At 28.1% G+C, this 21,467-nt stretch overlaps 1 protein-coding gene across 1 annotated transcript in view; it reads right to left on the reverse strand.

Moving 5' to 3' along the window:
* Nucleotides 1–21,467, reverse strand: part of LOC141531026 (cell adhesion molecule CEACAM5) — a 252,517-nt gene that overhangs the window by 55,265 nt on the left and 175,785 nt on the right. Inside the window, exon 3 of the mRNA XM_074248495.1 lies at nucleotides 3,565–3,776. Coding sequence (XP_074104596.1) covers nucleotides 3,565–3,776 — 212 coding nt within the window. The remainder of the gene's footprint in view (nucleotides 1–3,564; nucleotides 3,777–21,467) is intronic.

Consider the following 21,467-nt stretch of genomic DNA (forward strand, 5'->3'; position numbering starts at 1 on the left):
TATTATTTAGCCGTTAATGAATTGTAGTTAATAAATAATTTATCAATGGTAAATAAATCATTTATTAAAAATAAATGAAGCTTATCAGATGTTCAAAAATCGTTATAGTAGTTTAGCTGTTGCATATTTGGATATTTTGTTTTTAAATTTAAAATGCCAACGTTATATATTAACAGAACGAGGTATTATCAAGTACAAGCGTTATAGTCTAAATCCGCTTTCCCTTTTAGTTCATAACGATTTTTGTCGATTTATAGGATGCCTCGAAGCGGCAAATTTACTACAACATATACACATACATATAAACGTCGATGTAAAATACTGAGTGTGCTTTTGCAAAAGCGAAAAGTTAAAGCAACAAGGAATGGGTCAACCCCAAAATTATCGGACCCTCGGAAGCGAAGCATTTTTCGATTTATGCCGCCATAAATTCATACGATTCATCCGAGTGTTTTCCCAATCTTTTCATTTTTTCTTTGCTTTTCCTGCGATCATTTTCCTTCTATTCATTTTTATTTTTACTTCACTAGGCATTTTTTTAATTTTACAATGTATGTCATTTTACATCTCCAGGCAATCCTTTATTTTTAAATTATATTCCTGCATTTTACTCGCTACTTTTTTGGTCGTATAAATATCATTTTTTTATTTCAAAAATCGAATAGTGGTTGGATACCAAAGTTTCTTTGTTGCTTTTGTTTTCGGATCGTATCAACCTGTGAAAAATTTTTCTGATATGGCCAATTTTTATATCTGGTATTGTATGAGTATTTTAAGACATATTAAGAATTATATATAAATATATCAGACCATGTCAGGCCGTATGAAACTATTTGAAATTAATGCTATTTCATGAGAAATTATTTTTAAAGAACTTAGATACCAGGCTGATTTTTTAAAATAAATATTTTGACTTATCAAAAATTATTTATTACACGAAATTAAATAAAATATAAATGAATTCAATGTAAAAGAAATTTGTAAAAATTCCTTGTAACGCATAATTAATTTTTCTACTCTCCAACAAAATTCTTTACTGCAATCAATTGATTGTACAAGAAGACCCAATTTTATTAGTGCTACTTTTAATGTGTGGGATTTACAAGAATGAAATAGCAACAGAAAAAAACTATAGAGATGTTGGCAAATGGTTGCAAACTACTGAGTCGAGTTTCCGTAAGAATGGAGCGATATAGGATGAAGAGATGAAGGAATGTCTAAAACGTAATCTGAAGAGTTTCAGGAACCAATCTTCTGTGATAAAAATACCGCTGTTGTCTACCAACTTACTTTCTGGACAATTTTTCTTCAGTTTTTCTCAAATACCACAGTTTTGTTTGACCTTTGTCTGCATTATCATTATTTTTCTTTTTTTGAAACAAAAATAGGAGAATTTTTCAAAAGAATAGCTGTTGTATCGAGATAACAAATAAATGCCAATGGATTTACTCCATACTGTTTAAATACATACGTCAAAGGAACCATTCGGTGATTAAATTTTTATGTTACTTTGGATTTGGAAAAATTAGTTACTTTTTATATCTCAAAAAAAATAGTCTAAGGTTTGAAATTTAAATGTCAGGAAAAATGATACCAAAGATTTAATAAAATCCGAATTTAAAAATTTATGTTTTATTAATAAATTCAATTGTCAATTTTTAGGCAGAGTTTGTGTCTTATAAAGAATTTTACATTATTATTATTTATTTAATCTGAATTTTAATAATAATTTGACTACAAACTGCATTATATCGTTATAGTTTTTGGTAATGATATGATTGTTGTTGTTAAATGAAAATTGAATCCATAAATATGAAAGCTTCATCGATGATGATTATGAGTTCAACAAATGGAGTCGAGTAGGGAATAGTCACTACAATACTAATAGAAAAATCTATTGTTGAAATGCAATTTCTCGATTTATTTTTCTCTATTTTAATGTTAGCAGTATGGAATATGAAATAATATATCGATAGTACATCAATTATCTCTGCTGCCAATAAAGAAATTAAAATTCTTGTAGCTGATGAAGATAAAAAATAATAACAACTAAACTTTTGTGGTAATATTTATAAAGTATTCAAATCAAGGAAATTTTTTCGTATTTGTTCTATGGAATCAGTTGAAATTGCATGGATATGACGTGATGAGTTGTATGTTTTGAACGTACGTAAATTTATCTGAATATTGAATGTCAATCAATTTGAAAGTTAATATTCTTCATAGAATATTCAATTAATATATTATTTTTCAAATGATAACTGCTAATTTAACCCAAAAAATGAAAATTAAATAGTGTCTGACTCAGATTTAAATTGTCTCTATTTGACAGAATAAAAATTTCTTGAATTTTAATAAATACAAGAAATTCCTATAACGCTTAATAAATTATGTTATAGCATATTTTATTTTATTTTATTTTCTTTATATACATCTTAACAGTGTAATGGCCAATAGCAAAAATACAAAAAGGTACAAATGTTCTTCTGAGTGGCGCATGACAGCTAACGTTCTTAATAATACAAAGTTTATTATTATTCTTCAGTATAACAAAGATAATAATTATAATTATACTTAAACTTAACTTTATACAGAGTATACACTATATTTAATATTTAATGTACTATATTCAATGTACTGTAGCTGGATGACATTAGGATATATTAATCACTGAGAGCTGAAAATGGAACATTTTAACCTGTCTGTAAAGCATTTATTGCTATACATTAATAACGAGTTTAATATTATTACTACATAATTTTTAAATCGAAAAAATAGGTAAGATTGATATGTAACTCATCAGTCTACAATGTAAAAATTAAATTTCATCATTACGTTGATTAATATAATAGTGGGTAGGAAAGATTAAATTATAAACTGCAGCTTTATATAGATTGTTTTATATAAAAATTTTTTGAAGTATGCATATCAACATATTTAGTCATATACTAAGAAAATATTCTATACATAACAAGACTCTCTATGTAAGACAAATTTATTGTAAAAAGATGCCTTCGAGATCTCGTATGAAGAACGTTCTACTCGTGAGACTGACAAGAACTATCAACAGGCGTTTTGCGGAAGCTTTTTAATCATAAGAAGTGGGTAAGAGCACTATAAAAATCTAAAAGTTATTTTTTAAATTAAAAATCTTGACTTTTTGATGGAATTTTTTGGTATTTATGCAGAATTTTTTAGAACTATGATCATCAAAACTAAAAACTGCATGATGGTATTTTAAGGTTTTCTTCAATCTTCAGGAAGATTTTTTTTTTATTTTTTTATGCTACATTAATTCTTAAAACAAGTCCATCATACATTGCGAAAATTTAACAACAAGGAATTCTGCAGTTTTTTCAACTTTTCACAGCATTCGTAGATACACAGAAATGAAAAATTCATTATTAGAGAACTAATTTTCTTGACTTAAGAAAATATTTAGGCATTTTCTTGGTTCAAGTAAATTTTCTATTTCTATGTCATCTCAAAAATGAATTTTTTTTTTCTATTCAGTGTTATTTCCCGTGTATTATATTTTAAATGAGAATTTTAATTGAAACTTACCAACAACGGACAAATTGTAGTGGACGCTTCTCGTTTGTCCTTGGCGGAAGTCCACTCTGCATCTGTATATCGCTGCATCGTGTCTTTTAATGTCATCCAGCACAAGTACAGCCGGATGTGAAATAGTTGTTCTAAAGTATGCCCGTGGGCCAAAGACACTTGTATCAGAAGTATGTAGAGCGTCACTCAACGCTTTGTTTCGAACATCCACTCTGTAAAATTAATGACACCATTTTATTTTCTCATTATAACTTCATAACTTATTTTGCTATAACAAATTGACAATAAATTCGAAAATTTAACAATTAATTAAAAATACAATATGAATAAATATTTTCAACCCGTGAAAAAATTTTTATATATAGCTATATCAGGCTGTACATAAAAATGAAAAAATCTTTTCTGTATTTATCAGCTTAAGTATATTTATTCACATCAAATTACTTAACAGCGAGTGCAGTCTTCATAATGGAATAATACAAAAAAATTATGAGCAATAATTATAATAATAACTGGTAATTTACAAGATAATGGCGTTAGTTTAAAAATCGATATTATTGATTCATTGATATCTACAAATGCACTGAATAATTGATCAACATTAATTAAATTTTATCATAGTATTTATCAGTCTTCACACAGAGGGTAATAATCACATAGTATTTACATTTACTTCGCTAAATGTTAAATTTCAAAAATATTGGATTAAACGTTCTTGTTAATTTAAAACATTTTGTGATTTTTTTTTAAAGGGGTAATTTATCGGTAGCAAACTGAACATTTTTAAGTCAATAAAAAAGAAAAAAATTGTATTACCATTTAGTACGACTTGTTTTAGTAATTAAAATTTATAATATAGTTTGAAAACTTAATTTTAAGTCTGAATATAGCCGAAAGTTAAAATTAGAAATTCCAATTTGGTAAGAGAAAAATAGTAAAATTACATCGTCATATATTCAAATACTGATGAATTAGAAATTATTGACGCTTGCTCTTCATTTGCAATATTTAAACAGCTTCTATACCTATGAAGCAGCTATTTTAGTTTATTTGCATATGTACACGTATTGGACATTGTTAGGGATGTGTGATGTTCAAATATTTAATTGCCGGTCTAAAAATATCAAGGCTTACTAAATTTATACGATTTCAGACCGACCACCGTGTCTAGTAATTACGTAGTGATTATAATTACAGATTTCATTTTTTCCATTTCAATGAGTAAACAGTATTCAGTTTACTATGACTATGACCCATATTATCCCACACACAAAACAGCTTATTGCGTAAGAACAATAAACATATATAAAAAGAAGTTATTACTGAAAAATTTTTAGGTCAATTCAAAAATGTTATTACGCTCGCTGACCTCGATAACAAAATATTTATAGAAACTATACAATAATTTTTTCTAATTTATGGGACAAATTGATCAAAGTAAGTTTCTGGAGATCTATAATAGAGTAAGTCAAGAAATATGAATTGAATACTGTATTTTATGGCACAAGTTTGTCGATCCTAAGATGTAAATCAGGTTAATCCTCCAGTAATCAGGTTAATCCTCAACTACAAATCCATACCGGTGAATAAATATTAGAATCGGTGTTGAATTTAACAGTAACCACAATTTATCCGGGTCACTGCGGTCATATAATAATACAATATATTTCTTTGCATAGAATTGCGTTAATATTTAGGGTTAGTGTTGTTAGGCACGCTACTTGCTTAACTCAACGGACTTAGTGTATATCACGCACTTCAGACAAAAAGAGACTATATTATATTGCCCTTTAACAATGTGTGTAACTTTTGTTATTTTTGGCAAGATATGCTGACCGATTGCTTCCTTTCACTTTATTTATCCCAGAATTTATCTCAGTCGTACTTGATAAGTGTCACTAAGAATGTTAATTATACTCTTAATTTAGCTTTTTATTATTATTTGTCTTCTTCTCTTATCAATACAATCAATACTAAATAAAAATATTCTTTACAATCTGAATGAATTTTCAAAATCCTACAAGTGGTTTTCTACTGTAAAAATATAAAAATCTTCTGAGAGGAAGATCTTCAAATTAGTCAAATTTTTGTAAGATATAAATAAAAAATTAATTCAATTGTAGCACATGCATCGAAAAATTAAAAAATTGAAAAGACCCATGAAAAAATGTTATAATGAAGTCTTGAAATCGTTGGATACGTCAATATATAATTTTTTTTCTGTCCTAAAATTTCCAATAATATTTTTAATATGATCATGAATACCTATGTATAATTATTCAATCACAGAGTATTAAAAATCTCCAATGAAGGGCGCATAATCGCTGAATTGTCTCTTTACAAGAGAATTATGTTTGAGGAGTTAAACTCTAAAATAAAATTAGTTTTTTTAACTTTCTAACAATATTTCAATCGCTGTAATGTTGCTACTTTCGCATTATAAACATTGAGAGCACTAATTTATCTTTAAATTTATGGATCTAGCTTAAAGACTTTTATTTTCATATTAATATTAAGTCATACGCGATTTATAAATAAATTTAACAAGCGTATTCTTAATTAATTCATATAGAAAGTTTATAAATTATAGCTTTTAATAAAAAAGTAGGCAGTTTAACACAAAAATTACACGTTCAAGTTATAAAGGAAAAAATGTTAGTGACTAAAAATTATAGGACAACCTTAACAGCTTCTCATAAAGCAACATATTTTTACTAGAGGGAAAATTTTCATGGCATCAATATTTATCGTCATATAATAAATAACAGTTATCTTTCTTGTCGTTGAAACAAAGCATACTTGATTATTCTGTTTCGAGATGAAAAGAGCGTGATATTGAAAAATCAAAAATTACGTGGCTTCGAAGCGTCTTTAATAAGTCACACGTGTTTATATGATGGCCATAAAAATCGAAGTATACCTCCTGGCTCTATACAACAGTTGCGTGGTTACCGTTTTTTCCCTCGATGAAAACACGCGAGCTTCCCTTATTTATATGCAAATGGAAAAATGGCAATCCGGCTATGAGGCTATTTTTGTAGGGTCTACCTTAAGTTTCAGTTAACAATACAAAGAAAATTCGACGAAGAAAAACCCGAATGTCATTGTTTTTTCCCAAATTATTATTTATAAGTTGTAAATACCTGAAACTTTAGTTATAGATTTCATCAATCTATAAATATATCGTATTTTTCTAAGTTTATTACATTCGACGTACTCAGAAAAAAAAGTCAAAGTATTCTCAATTTTTTAAATATGTAAAAAAAATACAATCCATCCATCGCAATTAGTAGAAAATAATGAACGTAGATAGTTTCAAATGATATTTTTTGATCAAGGTTTCATAAGTTTTTGAAAAAATTTTTCCTGTAGTAAAAAAATAAAATGTTCTGGTTACCCTAGAATTATTATTTCAATAAATATAAAAATAATATAACCGAGGTATATTGGTACAAATATCGAAATCTAATAATGTTACTTGAAAAGGTTCCTGAGTATCCAAAAAATTGATAAGATTTCAAGAATTCGATGTTGAGTAGTATCTTTAGATAAGCTCAACATTATCTAGTGGCAGTAAAAGGAAAAACATTAAGGCGGATACGTGCTTTCTCATAATTCAAGTGGATCAAGAATATCTATTTATCTATGTATATAAAATTTTCTAAAGTAGAATGTGGATGTAAGTTGTTTTTAGTAGTTTGACATGAACGTTACCAACACGGCATTAATTCTATGTACTAATTTTGTACAATATATCTGTTTCGTCGAGCAGTAAAAAAAATTGTTTATCCTTAAATATGTTTGCTAAAAAATTATTAAACACATGAGTTACATACCTATGAAGTATTGACTGTAAAATTAATTGTTAGCATTTTGTTAGAAAGGAGGAAAACACAGATATGCTTATAAATGACTATATCAGAAAATTTGATATGTCCAAATATGCTTTTAACAGTAGCTGTGTTTGGGCTGTGTTGGAAATTTCCAAACAAAGCTCCTGTTAGAAGTAGAACTCGAAATTCCAATTATAAAAGGCCCTCCATGGAAATTTAATTTTGTCACACTCTAATATCCATACACATTTATTGATCAAAGTTAGTGTTAAAAATTTCCGATCGTGTGCGCATGAACGCTGACTTTTCTCCTTACAAGAGAGTTAAAGTCTAAAACAAAAATGATTTTTTATCACTTTAAAGAAACTTATCTGACATTCGATTGTAGTTTGATCAAATGCACAATGAAGTTCTATTCAATACAACATTTTAATTATTTTGCATACATTGTAAAGCATAAAAATGAAAAACTGTCATATTTTTTCATTCTCACTTATAGCCTGATATGGGCGTAAATGACTAGAACATACCATATCAAAAAATTTTTCCTTTAGATTCTATAAAAAAATTTTCTGTGCGAGTCATTATAAAATTTTTCAAATAACTGGAATGAGAACTTTTTGCGAGTATGCTCATTAAAAAACAGAATAAACTGATTTATGGGTACTTTTATTTTGTTTTCACTGCTTAGTTTATTTTTTTTTTTTTTTGATTCAATGTTCGAGCATTAAAATTTGATGCTCTTTATTATTAACCTTATTGTTTTTTTCATATGCGTGAACTTTATGCACTTTATGCATAACTACTGGAAAATAATATCGTATTGAAAAGACATGCCTACAAAAGCGAGGTAGTCATAATAGTGATGGCATTTCAAAGCAGAAGTCCATCAATAGACACCAAATAGCCGCTGTACGCAGCTGAGTTTCTCTACGGATCTGGGTTTACTGCCAGTAATTACAAATTATGGGCCCCTCTAAACTTGCCCAGTATTCAGACTGAACGTCAATCAATTTCAATCAGTTAACGAGTTCTAGCTAAACTAGAGGATAAACGGAACCAACGATGAAAACAGACATTAATCGAATGAATCCTGAGGATAAAAGATCTATACATCACTATATTAGTGTTGGTAATGTTACTCGGGTAATTATTGCAAGACAATGAATAGTGCTTGCCCTTAACTGACATTGATCTAATACTTGCTTTATGAACGATCATTTCTTATAATATTCTTTATTTAGAACAGATATTTTTCTAGCATATTAAAAATGAATGAGTTTAATATTATTTTTTAAGCTAATTCTAAAAATTTACGTATCTGGATATGAAAATGCACGAAAATAATTTTCATTGAAAATTAAATGTGAATAAACAAGTAAAATCAACTGATTATAAAAATACTAATTGAGGCATATAAAGATAGTCAGAATCATAAATATATTACAACTTCAATTGACTATTTCATCAATCATATCTTGACTGAAGATTGAAAGGTTGGATATAAATTTACTTTCAGAATCATAAGAAGATATTTCAATAGTAAAGTAAAGTAATTCATGTAAAATTGAATCAATGGCATTGCAGTGAAAGGTTCTTCATTGTCTATTGAATATATTACAGTGTTTTGTACAAAACACTCGATTAATAAATATCCATTAACTAAAGATTGCTAACAACTTAAGTCGATCAGAATTACTTAGAAACTGTAATAATTTAAAATTTCTGGTTATTTCAATAAAAGAACACACATGAATTTCGTAAAATGTAGAGCTTTTATTTCTGAAAGATGGTTCATCTACGAGATTAGACCTACAGAGAATTTCATATTTTAGTTTCTGAAAAGATTTACCAATATTAGGTTTTTCAAATAAGCTCTTTTTTATTGTAGACATTTATAATGTGAGTTTTTTAAAACAGAGATTTTTTTCTCTGCAGTATTTTAAAAAATGTAAAAAGATTCTATGTAGAGATGATTGACACCCTTGGAAAACACCATAACTTTAAAAAGAATACATTAATTGAATAATTTTTTTAAATAAATCTATCCCAACATAAAATTGAGATAAAATATATGTGAAGCCAATTTATTCGTAATGTGATTGGTCAAATATATCATAAGCATGAAAATATATGCAAAGTCTATAGTCAGGCGCGTAAATTAGATTCTAGTAATTCATAAAAAATAAATTGAACTATTCTTTTACATATTTTAGTAATATGTTTTATTTTTAAATGATGAATTTTTTAAAACTTGAGAGGCTGTAAATCAATAATATCTAAAACTTATGTGTAACATGAAAAATATAATAAAACGAGTGATGAAACGAGAAACAATCAACATTCGGTGATCAGGATTGACGATTCTTGAATTTAAAGAAATGATCTGACCGTACTTTTGTCACGGAATGGACTTTGATTATCGTGTCTGATGACAAAATAGACAAGTATCCTACGAGGTATATATAGATATAAATAGTATGAGTAAGCTAAAGGACGTTCGACACTTTGATAGTTTACGTTAAACGCTTTGTCCTGACAAAATCCATTTCAACCACTTCGCTTCTATTTCCTTTATCCGGGCTTGAACCTCCTGGACGATTATTTCGTTCGTTTTTATATCCTTCGGAAAAAAAGTAAAATAAAAATAAAGTTAAATAGAAAAAAAAATATTACCAGCGGAAATTGTTACTACGGAGCATTCCGGATAAAAAATAACTGTATCTAAATTTATTATTGCTTCTTTTTTTATCAGTGATCACCAGATGAAATAAAAAAATTTTTATATTTTTTTTTTATCTAGTCATTAATTTTGAGAAATTGACGCGACAAAGTAATTACTTAAGTAACTATAGATAGACAGCTCTCAGTTGATCAATAACAATTTAATCATCATAAAAAAGTACTTTTCATAAAATATACCGTTTTTTTTTTTTTTCATTTTAATATTTTATTGCCGTGAAAATTGAATTAGTTTCTGTTTGAGTATTACATTATTTTCCATATAAAATTTTAATTAAAGTAAATAAGTTTATGCTATTGAAATATCAAATATTATTGGCAAATAAATAATACAATAAAATGGATAAAATTTTCGTGAATAAAGTTTTTTTTTTTTTTTTTTTTTCATTTTATTGAAATGTTATTGATAGAAAAAATATAATTTTTAATTTATTGATGACTGCATTTTTTTATCATATTTTTTGTTTGAAATATTCAGTCTAAATATGCAACTCAGCAAGTGTGTAGAAATTTTGGGTAACGATGCCTCACGGGACTCGTTGATAGCGTAGTTCTCGTTAGTATATTGTCCCCTGAGCTTTTCATCATCACGTGTATAGATACATGCTCGGATAACTATATTTGTAGGTACGAATGCAATTCAAATGGTTGTTGACTAACAGTTACCTGGGATATTGATTCCAGGTTAAAGGGTTTAGCTATTATGGGAATTTGTAAGTATATTTGTAGCTCTCTACACGACCTCTCTAATGATATTACAGTTTATTTAAAAATATCATTTTTTTTTTTTTTTTCGTTGTTTTTTCAGATTATTTTAAGATGAGCTCACAGCGACAGAGCCCCGTAAACATTAGAACGGAGCGTCTTAAAATTGTCGTAAAATAATTTTTCAACAATTTCAAGTTCAATTTCAAAAGAGCGTACTCAAAAATGTTGGCATTAAAATCTATTTTAACGATTTTTTTTACGAGGGAAGTGCGACAAATTTTGCTGCTAATTAAAATTGTCTTTTTTTTTTTTTTTTTTTTTTTTTTAGTTACTCAAAAAAAGAACAGAATAAGATCTTATAATTCACATAACATGACTGTCTCCTTCAACAGCTGTCAACGACTGATCATAGACCTCCTTTGAATAGTTATTGTGATGTTCGGTAGATGGTTCGGTTTGCTAAAGGTGTCAACATGAATCTAATATATATTCTGAATGATTTCAATTCACTACTTCCTTTTTCCTGTGAATTTAATAAATTTACTTTCTATGCACTTTTACGTTAGTTATAAATACAAAAATCAATTCAGCTATAGCTTGGAGTCTTCATGACAGACTGGCTTAAGTGCATGTATAAACAAGAAAATATAAGTTCAATCTCAACTAAACAAATCTATAATAATAACAAGAAAGCCATGTAGAATTACACAAAATAATACTGAATATTTCGATTATTTATAGAGATTACATAGCTTCTATCGGACACATTAAAACAAAAAAATAACAAGCATGTATATTTGAATTTATCATTCATTTTATCATCTACATTATTCTTTTGTGCTTAACAATCAGATTTTCCTATTGATATTTGTGCTTTGAACGATTTAAAGTAAAAAGTTAAAAGAAAGTTTAAGTCATGTGTTTTAGATGCAACGAATCTTTTACTTTCGGAATCACAATATATGATGAGTTATGACTTGTGACTAGTAAATAAATAAATAAATAGAAGAGAAATAGCTTAGAGGAACAAACACACGTCGTTATCGGTTATATTTGTTGGCTATTTGCCAATAAAACCAACAAACCAGTCAATGAAACTTTACCGAGACATTTATTGGCCACACACCAGCAATATAATAAATTATGACAAGAACACCAACTCATAATTTCAACGCGTCGATTACGCGTGCCGCTGCCTGAAATTAATCGGCTTCATTTATTCGAGAAACGATTATTATCAACTATCGGTATGCATAGTACTCCCTATACTAGCTAAAAACTCCCTAGCACGAACTGTACCTTAACTGCTCTTTCAGCAGTCATTCATCAATTATCTTTCAAATAATTTAATATATAATCACCGCAAACATGAGTTTACAAATAATAATAATAGTGATTGTAAAATGACCAGCATAATAAATTATTTTTTTTATGCTCACATATAATCAATTAAAATAAAACATAACTGTTTAAATAATTATCAAAAACACATGACTATTGTATGTATTTTCTGGATGCAAAACGTAATATTTGGTATCATGTAACTATGTATTTTTGTTGAATAGACAATCAATTAAAACAAAATATAACTTTTTTATTTAAATAAAAATATAATAGGGATATCTAGGATTAAAATGATTCAGATGGTTGAATGTTGAAATATTTATTGATAAATATTTTTTTCAATACTCTGAATTATTTAAAATTCTCTATCGCATAAATTTTGTTTCTGGTAGAGCTAGCAATTGACTTTGCCGAAGAGAATAGTGTTAGTGAATAGAAAAAGTGTATGTAAATGTAAATACAAAAAGCCGTTAAAACTATCATGAAAAAAGTTAGTTCAGTCGGTTTTAATTGTATACAATTTGTTTGATCTGACAGTACATATGTGTGACTGGAATTTTTATTCCTACATCCACATCGGATATATAACGAGATGTGATTGTTATTCGTAATGTTGGCAGTTTCCATTCACTAGGAAGCTTCAGGCGCTTTATTCGTGATCGTCTATGAAAATCCATTCGAAATTTATTCTGAAAATTATTCAAGTCAACGCGAATCATGGTGTGCTAGTAAAAAATGATAAAAAACTTGAAGAAGTGAAGTCATGTCGTTGCGTTGAGTTATTCTGACCAATGTTACGACAACCACACTAAAGCTAGACCACTAGAAAGTTCGCGACCCTCTTTACATAATCAAATTCCATCGGGAAAGCACCTTCATGGTGCATTGAGTTTTCAAATATGTAACAACGATAAAACGCCGACATTTAATGATACTTACTCTCAAATATATATTTGTGGTTTTTATATGAATTTATAGTTTATTCGTCCAGTTTATACATTAATGATAAGTGTTTCAATTTTTTTAATGTAATTAAAAATTCTCGCACTTCACTCTTCATTAATTGAGATAATTTTACCATGTTAACAGATCGCTATTAACCGTAATAAAAAGGAAATATTTGAAAAAAAAAATTACATTTCAAAGTATCACATCCTAAAAACAAAACGATTAAACTCAATTTTTTTAGCGTGTAAAAAAAAATAGATAGAATGTGTCGAAAATTCGGTTTACGCTGACATTCCCTCAAGCAAGATAAAATAATTTTTGAAACATGTTTTATTTGACAGTCTGCAATTTTTCTTCAAGCATTTATGAGGTGAAATGGAAATTGATGATTTTCATGAACTAAATTAATTTAATATGAATTCAAATTATGCAAATCATATAAAACTTAATCCTCTAGCAACTGGATATTGTGTAACTTTGATTAAATACTTTATAATTCAGTACGCTGGACTTTCTAATGCATTGAATCATTTCCTCATGCACTTATAACTTTCTGTTGACTGATTTGGTTATTAAAAACTAAAATCAGATAAAATAATGTCTGTTGAGATGTATTCATAGAATTTTTAGCAATTGTCTAAAGGCAAAAAATTGTTAGGAATTTTAGGAAAAATTAAACTTTTAAATCTTAATGTTGTTGAACAAATGTGGAATAGAATTTTTTTAACACAAAATACTTAGATCCACTCTGTGGGCTTAAAAAATACTTAAAGCTTGGGGTTTTGGAAATAACAAGGGAAACAATATATTTTTTAGGAAAATCTATTGTTAAAGATTCGGATTTATATGCAAAAAATCGAATTTAAGGATATTATGGGTGTAATTTAGAATATTAGAGAAGGGACCAGTGCGAATGACCATAAAACAGTCTGAGAAGAAGCAAATCCTCGACAATCCGTTAGAGAGGAAGAAACCAGCATTTTCTTTCTCGCGGTAATCACACGAAACGAGCTCGACGCGGAAGCTCCGTAAAAAACCGCTTAAGTTGTGGAAACCAAGGCGATTCCTCCTTGCCCGAGTATCCTTTCGTGCTACTATTTTAAAGACTTTTCCCGGCTTAAACGTCACCTCGATCGTACCCTCCGACCCTCTTTGTGTCGTGTCTCCTTACGACTTTCGTCCAGTCTCTCTTTCAAATCTCCACGTATATATATATATATATATATATATATATATATATATATATATATATATATATATATATATATATATATGTGTGTGTGTATTTTATTCTGTTACTTTTAGTGTTGCTTGCCAACTTGTCCTAAATTGTACTCATTTTTAAAAATTTTTTTTTTCTTCATTATTATAGTTAAGTTAGTTTTAAGTACCTGTAGTTCTTTGTGTTTTTTTTTGCTCTATATCTTCGGTTGCAACGAGACATACAAGAGTCAAATAATAGTTCAGGCTTACAAAGGCACGAGCAAAGCTTTTTTTTTCTTTAACTCTCTTCTATAGTTACATAAGGTCATAACATTTTCGGTAACATTTACCTTACCTTTAAAATAACTTTCACGTTTTTAAGAATAAAAAAAAATACGTTAACTATTCTAGTGATTCAAAGATATTAATTTGAAGCTTTATTTTAAGTTAGTTCTAATTAAAATTCTATTACTTTTTTTTCTTTTTTATTATTGTTTCAGTTAATAAAAACTGTATCATTTACTTATTAAGATTTCGGGCTAAAATTTTCCTAATTATGAGATACAAGTGATATAACATTTTTTTGGTCATACATTCGATCGATGTTTTGGAGACTAATTAAATTAACAAAGATATTTTCATGGCCGATCGTATATATATGTAAACTTTAATTTATAGATTAATTAAATAACATAATATTTCAGAATTCAATATTAATGGAAAAAATAATTGATAAAGTTAATAAAAATAACTAATTAAAAAATTACAATTATTACTATTTTAAAGTATAATTTCGATCAAAACGTCATAATATTCAACAGCATAATTCTTGTTATTTATTTCACTGCCTGTTCGTGTGAATTCATTAATATTTAATATCTCGGACACGAACTACCTATATTTAAAGCTGTCAGAATAACATTTTCCCGTGTTAATGTTCAACAGAATTACAAAAAATTGGAACTGAAGGAATATATGTTATAATAAAATTTAACGTTAAATTATAAAAAAGTCAGATAAAATAAAACTTTTTGAATAATGAATGTTAATTGACACGACGCACAATTAATATTAGCAGAAGTATTATATAATTGGCATATTAAGAATAAACTCAGCTTAAATTTTCCCAACGAAAAATGTAGCTTAATTTACCTTGATACATATTTATTTAGGTTTTTCAAAGGAGTGTTAGCTTTTGAAATACGCTGAGTACACATACATTTAATTAAATAATGTTTACATGGACGATATACTTGTATAAATATATACTTGTAAATACATAAACACATAACAGCATCCATAAAAGGTAATTTACAAATATGTGTATTAAGTATATTATTTTGTATTCACATGATAATAAATTCATGGTTTTTTTGATAATTAAAATAAACGATGAAAATAATTGAATTGCTGATGATTTACTAGCAATTTAATTTTTATAAATGTGATAAATTATTATAATTTTGATGAAGTTAATATTCATTAAAAAAACAATAATTCTCTACACATAAAATTTTTTATTTTGACAAAAAACTTACATAGCTCTGCTAACTATACACAGTATTTTATTCAATACTATAACATATATCGATGTATTAGGCCATATCAGAGATCTGGCTTAATGTGGCTAGATATGTTTAAATCGGGCTTGAAATAGTTTGATATATACCCATCATTTTCTTCGTAAATATTTTCTTCGATCAAAAATATTTCTACATGGAAAGAAATGAGGTAAAAATTAGATCAGGTGATACAAAAACTGTATCTGTATACAAAAACTAAAGGTATTTTATATTTTTGTTAAACTGAAAAAAATCTAATAATAATCACACACATTATATTTACGTACATTTTTATGAAAAAAATGTAAATAGACATGTTTATATGTGTGTATATATATTTAAAGTTTAATTTAAGTATAGTGGAGAAATGATGATTATTTTTACAAGCTCTCAGGCATCGTAAAGCTTGACATTGCTAGCGCGTCGCAACTCTACTCCCATGAGCGTATTATTTAGCACGTCTGAAAGGTAGTGAGTACGCAACACACCGGTCGTTGTGGCTTGCTCGAATTTATTTTACGCGTTATAATCTTTAATTAAGCTGAGTTTTCTGTACCGTACAGTACGGGTTCGTTAGACGATGAAAACCTAGTGGATCCTGAGGGGTCGACGTGCATGAAGCGTTTGTCGTTTTGTAAAAGCATTTTAAGCGGGTAAAAAAGAACACCGACTATACGTATAGGGATGGAGGTTCAGCTAGTACTACTCATACTGTCCTCTTTATATAATAGTACACGTCATGCTGCTCAAAGTAGTGGTAGTAGAGTCGTTCAAGTTCTTCTAGTACCAGTTGTAATTTTAGCAGTAGTATTTGTAAGCACAGTAGTAGTAGGAAGAGGATATGCAAGTTCGCGTGTGTCGTTAAAAATTACGAGCCACAAAATCCACACTAGTACCTAGTGAAACTCGTTTGCTTTTGTATTTCTTGTCATTTATTCTCATATACTTTATATGCAGAAGTATGTGAGCGGCTCATTACCTACGTCATTTTAAAATACATTCAAAATATTAAAAATTATAATATTATTATTGCAATATAAATTACATTAATTTAAGTTAACGCGCAAGGGAGATCGTTAATTCAGGTACCAGAAATTTTAATGAATAAATTCAGATGGCAACGGAGATGTTAATAATAATAACAATTAAGTAAAATTCGTCAGTTACTTTTGGTGAATTTCAGATGAAAATTAAATAGTCGAATGTAATAATTAAAATATATCGACCAAAATGGAACAATAAGTTTTAAAAATTCACAACTTTATTCATTTTTCTTCCTCTAGATTTCAATGGGTGAAAAAATTAACTCGATAATTAATAACTTAATTGGAAGTTATGATTAATTTTTAAGCTTATAAAAATCTTCGTATATATAATTCTTTTGTGCGTGTGTATCTCACTGTAATCCTCCAAAACGGTTGCACCGATTTCAATGAAATCTTTTGTGTGTTACAATGAATTCGAGAATGGTTTATATTCTCAATTCAGTCCACTGGAAAATGTTGAATTGATTAATTTTTTATTTACAAATCGTTATTGATCTTGAAATGTTTTATATTTGATCCGGCAGACAAGCCCAGTGATCGCAGTATCGAATCTTCAAAAATATTTCATTTTAATTTCACTGTGTACCTATAGTAGATTCTGTGATCAAATTCAGAAAAATTTGAAAAATGTCGCATAAAAAATCAAAGATTTAAAAAACATTCCGAATGGTCCATTATTAAATGAATCAACAAAAAAACTAAAAAATAAGAGCGATTTTTTCGAAAATCTAATATCTTTTAGACAGGCAATTACAAAAAATGATTAAATTAGCCAAAACAGTTTTTTTATGGGTACAAAAAAATTTAATAAATATTCAAAGAAAAATTTTCCAACTCATTGAATTTGGCGTGTAATGTCCTATAGAAAACTTTACGATAAAAATAAACAAATAGATAGGTAAAACTGAGGATTAACAAAGCAAGAAACTTCTAAAGAGTTTGAGAAATGTATTATATACTGAGGGTAGGCTTAATCCGACAATCGTAAGATTAGAACAATGACCATTGAATCGAATAGAACTTCTTAGCGATAGTTTGTCATTGTATACTAAAGTTTTATCTGAAGGTGGCTTAGATTAAATTGACATCATGAAATTATTTCATTAATTTGTAATAGTTACTGGGTTAAGAGTCGCTTAAAATAAATGTATAAATAAAGATTAGTAATGATGTGACGACGAAATTTTTAGCACTTTTTATAAAAATCTAAAATAATTTTAACTTTATCGATTCATTTTTATTTTTTGTTCCAACTAAAGTTACTGCTTGTTTTTAGATTCAGTTATATAGTTGATGATTTCATGTTCAATTTTTGTTATCTTATTTATGTTGTCGTACAGATAAGAGATGATATTTTCTAGTAAATTTATACGACAGCAGTTCACCTATTTAGCTTTGGAATTCTACGACTCTAGTGTTGATAGAACCTGTTGTCCAACACCATACACATGTAGGACTTCCGAGGCTGAGAGGATTTTCGTAATAATAATCAAAATTGTTTGCTATCTCATGGGTGCTTTTTGTCCTTGGCGAGAGCGAAATAACATGTCTTATTATGTTCGCCCGAGTACTTTTATTTTATTTATTGTAATTGTTGGTATAAACTTTTGATACTGATTTAATTATGTTTCCTTAGATTAAACTATATTAACAATATTTCATGGATTAATGCTGTATCAACAATGTTTAAAATTTTGTTGTTAATTATTTAAACATTAACATATATAAACACATTATTATTCGTAACTTTGAATATCAATGATTTTATGAAACAAAATCTCTTTTAAAGCGGAAAAATCAATGAATAACATTGATTGTCTATTATTTTTCAAGTTACACAATTTATATCAAAAATTTATAGAAAATATAAGAGTTGTATATAATTACCATTAATTAATATGACAAATTAAAATTATTTCGTGGTATTTTAGGTACCATTTCTCGAATGAAATCAATGTAGTGAATTTTTAAAATAAGTATTTCAATAAATAAATAAATGTACGATATTTTATCATGGAATAAGACAATAAAGTTTATCTGCTATTTTTTACTGGTAACCACAAGAACCTACAATACCATTGTTACTATTGTTATTATCGTATAAAAAATTATCAACAGATATCGTATTATTATTGATCCATTCATGACACTTTTCTCCCTTAGTTGGTGTATTACATAGCAGATGTCTTGTCGTCGTCGTAAATAAATTACGCTTGCGTGATATTTACTGGGGATCGCTGTTGCTAGAACCGTATAATTTTAACTTACTTCGTTCATTCTAAATCGTTTTTTTATTTTATTTTTCTTTAATAAAACTCAAATTATAATTCACGGTTGACGTCATTACGTGCTGGTGATTTTCTATTTACTAAACATTTAAAGTCATATTTTTACCCCCGCATACATATATTTATATTTAATGTTGAATTTATAAAACAAAATAAAAATATAAGCTAAATAAATATACTATACAACAATAACGGCTGATGAACCTGCAGTAGAAAGTTATATAATTAAATTTTTTAGAATGATTAATTTACTGTAATCCGTTTATTATCAACTTAAAATTTATACAATTTATCCATGGATAAAAATTTTTCACGTTTCAAATCTTTTTATTGATAATTCTGATATTTTTTAGCATTATTTATGAATTGTAACAAATTTCATTATTATATGATTTCTCACTTTGGCTTAATTTATTAGAGTTGATTTTTTTTTTTTTTTTCCCATTAAAATACAATTGCAAGTGTCAATAATTAGGCCAGTGTAAATAACTGAGTTTTTTACCTTATCTCAAACTTAACTCTAGTAATGAGAGGATTCAGCGATCATACGCCCTCTGATGACTTTTAACACTACTTTTAGTCGAAAAATTATGATAACATCGGGTCTGACATTGATAATATCAAGTCATATCAGGGCAGGTCAACTGATACAGTCTTATATGCCCTCATATGACCTGATATCACTAATTTTTAAATCAGACCACATACGATCACGTCAGAATATCAGACCATATCAAAAAGTTTTCGTTACTAGAAGTCAAGAAATTTCTAATTACTTCATAAAACTATTTTTAAGGAGAACAAAGTTGAAACATATCAAGTCAGATCACTAAAATATACTTTACTATAAAACTGAAAATAATAATATAAAATATTAAATAGAGGTAAATGAGATAGTGGTAAATCGATCTGAACTTTATATCCCGAGAAGAATACAGTGCGCGACGATCACCACACTGGTGGTATAGTGGCTGTACCAGTTTTATAGTCGAGTGAGTTTCACGTTTGGATGATTCAACGGTCCGCACTTTCAAGATGGCCACCAACTCATCCTGTTCTTCAGCTGAGTACCGTTCACCACATACTCGTAAACTTTTCTCGTCGATCCAGATGGGTAACGTCGTTCTCCGACAATTTTAGGACATTGACATATAGAACACCTGGTTTTCTATGACAGTTCATCAAGTGTCAAAGTTTTAATTTTTAATCGATACTCTTGTAGTGCAAAGTTAAAATTTTTTTTTCTTTCTCTTAAATCAGTTATTCAATTATTGATTTCAGTTACCAAAAAATTTTATTTTTAAACATTCTTCGTACTCTACCCGAGATAAAAATAAATTGCTAATGTCATTCACGATAAAATATTCTAGGTAGGGAAGTATAGAATAAATAAATTCCCAAGGATAATTTATCTGTTTGTTTGTATCTGTAAGTTTGGTGTTGGTAGAAAGCAAAAAAAAAAAAAAAGAACAAAAAAAAAGTAATTCAATCTAATTGTAACGCAAGCCTCCTCGTCACTTCTTCTTAACATCAATTTTCTCGTTTTCGTAGTGTAGTGTGGATTTATATTTTCAGTGAATTCCCTGTGCTGGACTTGATACAATTTCTAAGCACGAAACGCCAGGCTAACTCCGTGGTGAGTGCACACTTAGTCCAGTATAATAGTAGTGGTACTCATACATAAAGGGTAGAGAATTTTCACCACACTTGTATATACAATATACAATATACATAGACGTATGAAGAGAGTTGAGAATATATGGTAAATCCGGCGGAGGATAGCATTTTGAATTATTTTAAAAGCCATGGAGGACCGGAGTCAGGATACCATGCTTGCATAAGGGCGGGATATGAATGTTCAGACAAAATGTATACTGCTATAATGACTCTATGAAACGTTGGCACTGTGGTGGTAACTCGAGTACCTCCCAACGCCGTCAACAAATGTATCATGAGTGCTACACAGAATATGCAGATAAACATCTTTTTTATTTTACTTCTTCCCATTTATTTATTTTTATTCATTTTCCTTTTCTTATGCTAATTGCTAATGACTTGTGAGCTGTTTTCTATTACAATAAAATTTATTGCTTTTATATTTAATTCCAATGGTCATAACTAATTACATTTATTTACATCCCTCTTGCGTCATAATTCTCTGTTGTATTTTTGGATGAACAAAAATAAATTCATCATTTATTTAGATATCTGTATACTTTACAATTCTTA

The sequence above is a fragment of the Cotesia typhae genome, unplaced genomic scaffold, assembly GCF_013202065.1.
Source record: "Cotesia typhae breed Kobodo isofemale line unplaced genomic scaffold, CoteBio_Ctyphae contig_5, whole genome shotgun sequence".
NCBI lineage: Eukaryota > Metazoa > Arthropoda > Insecta > Hymenoptera > Braconidae > Cotesia > Cotesia typhae.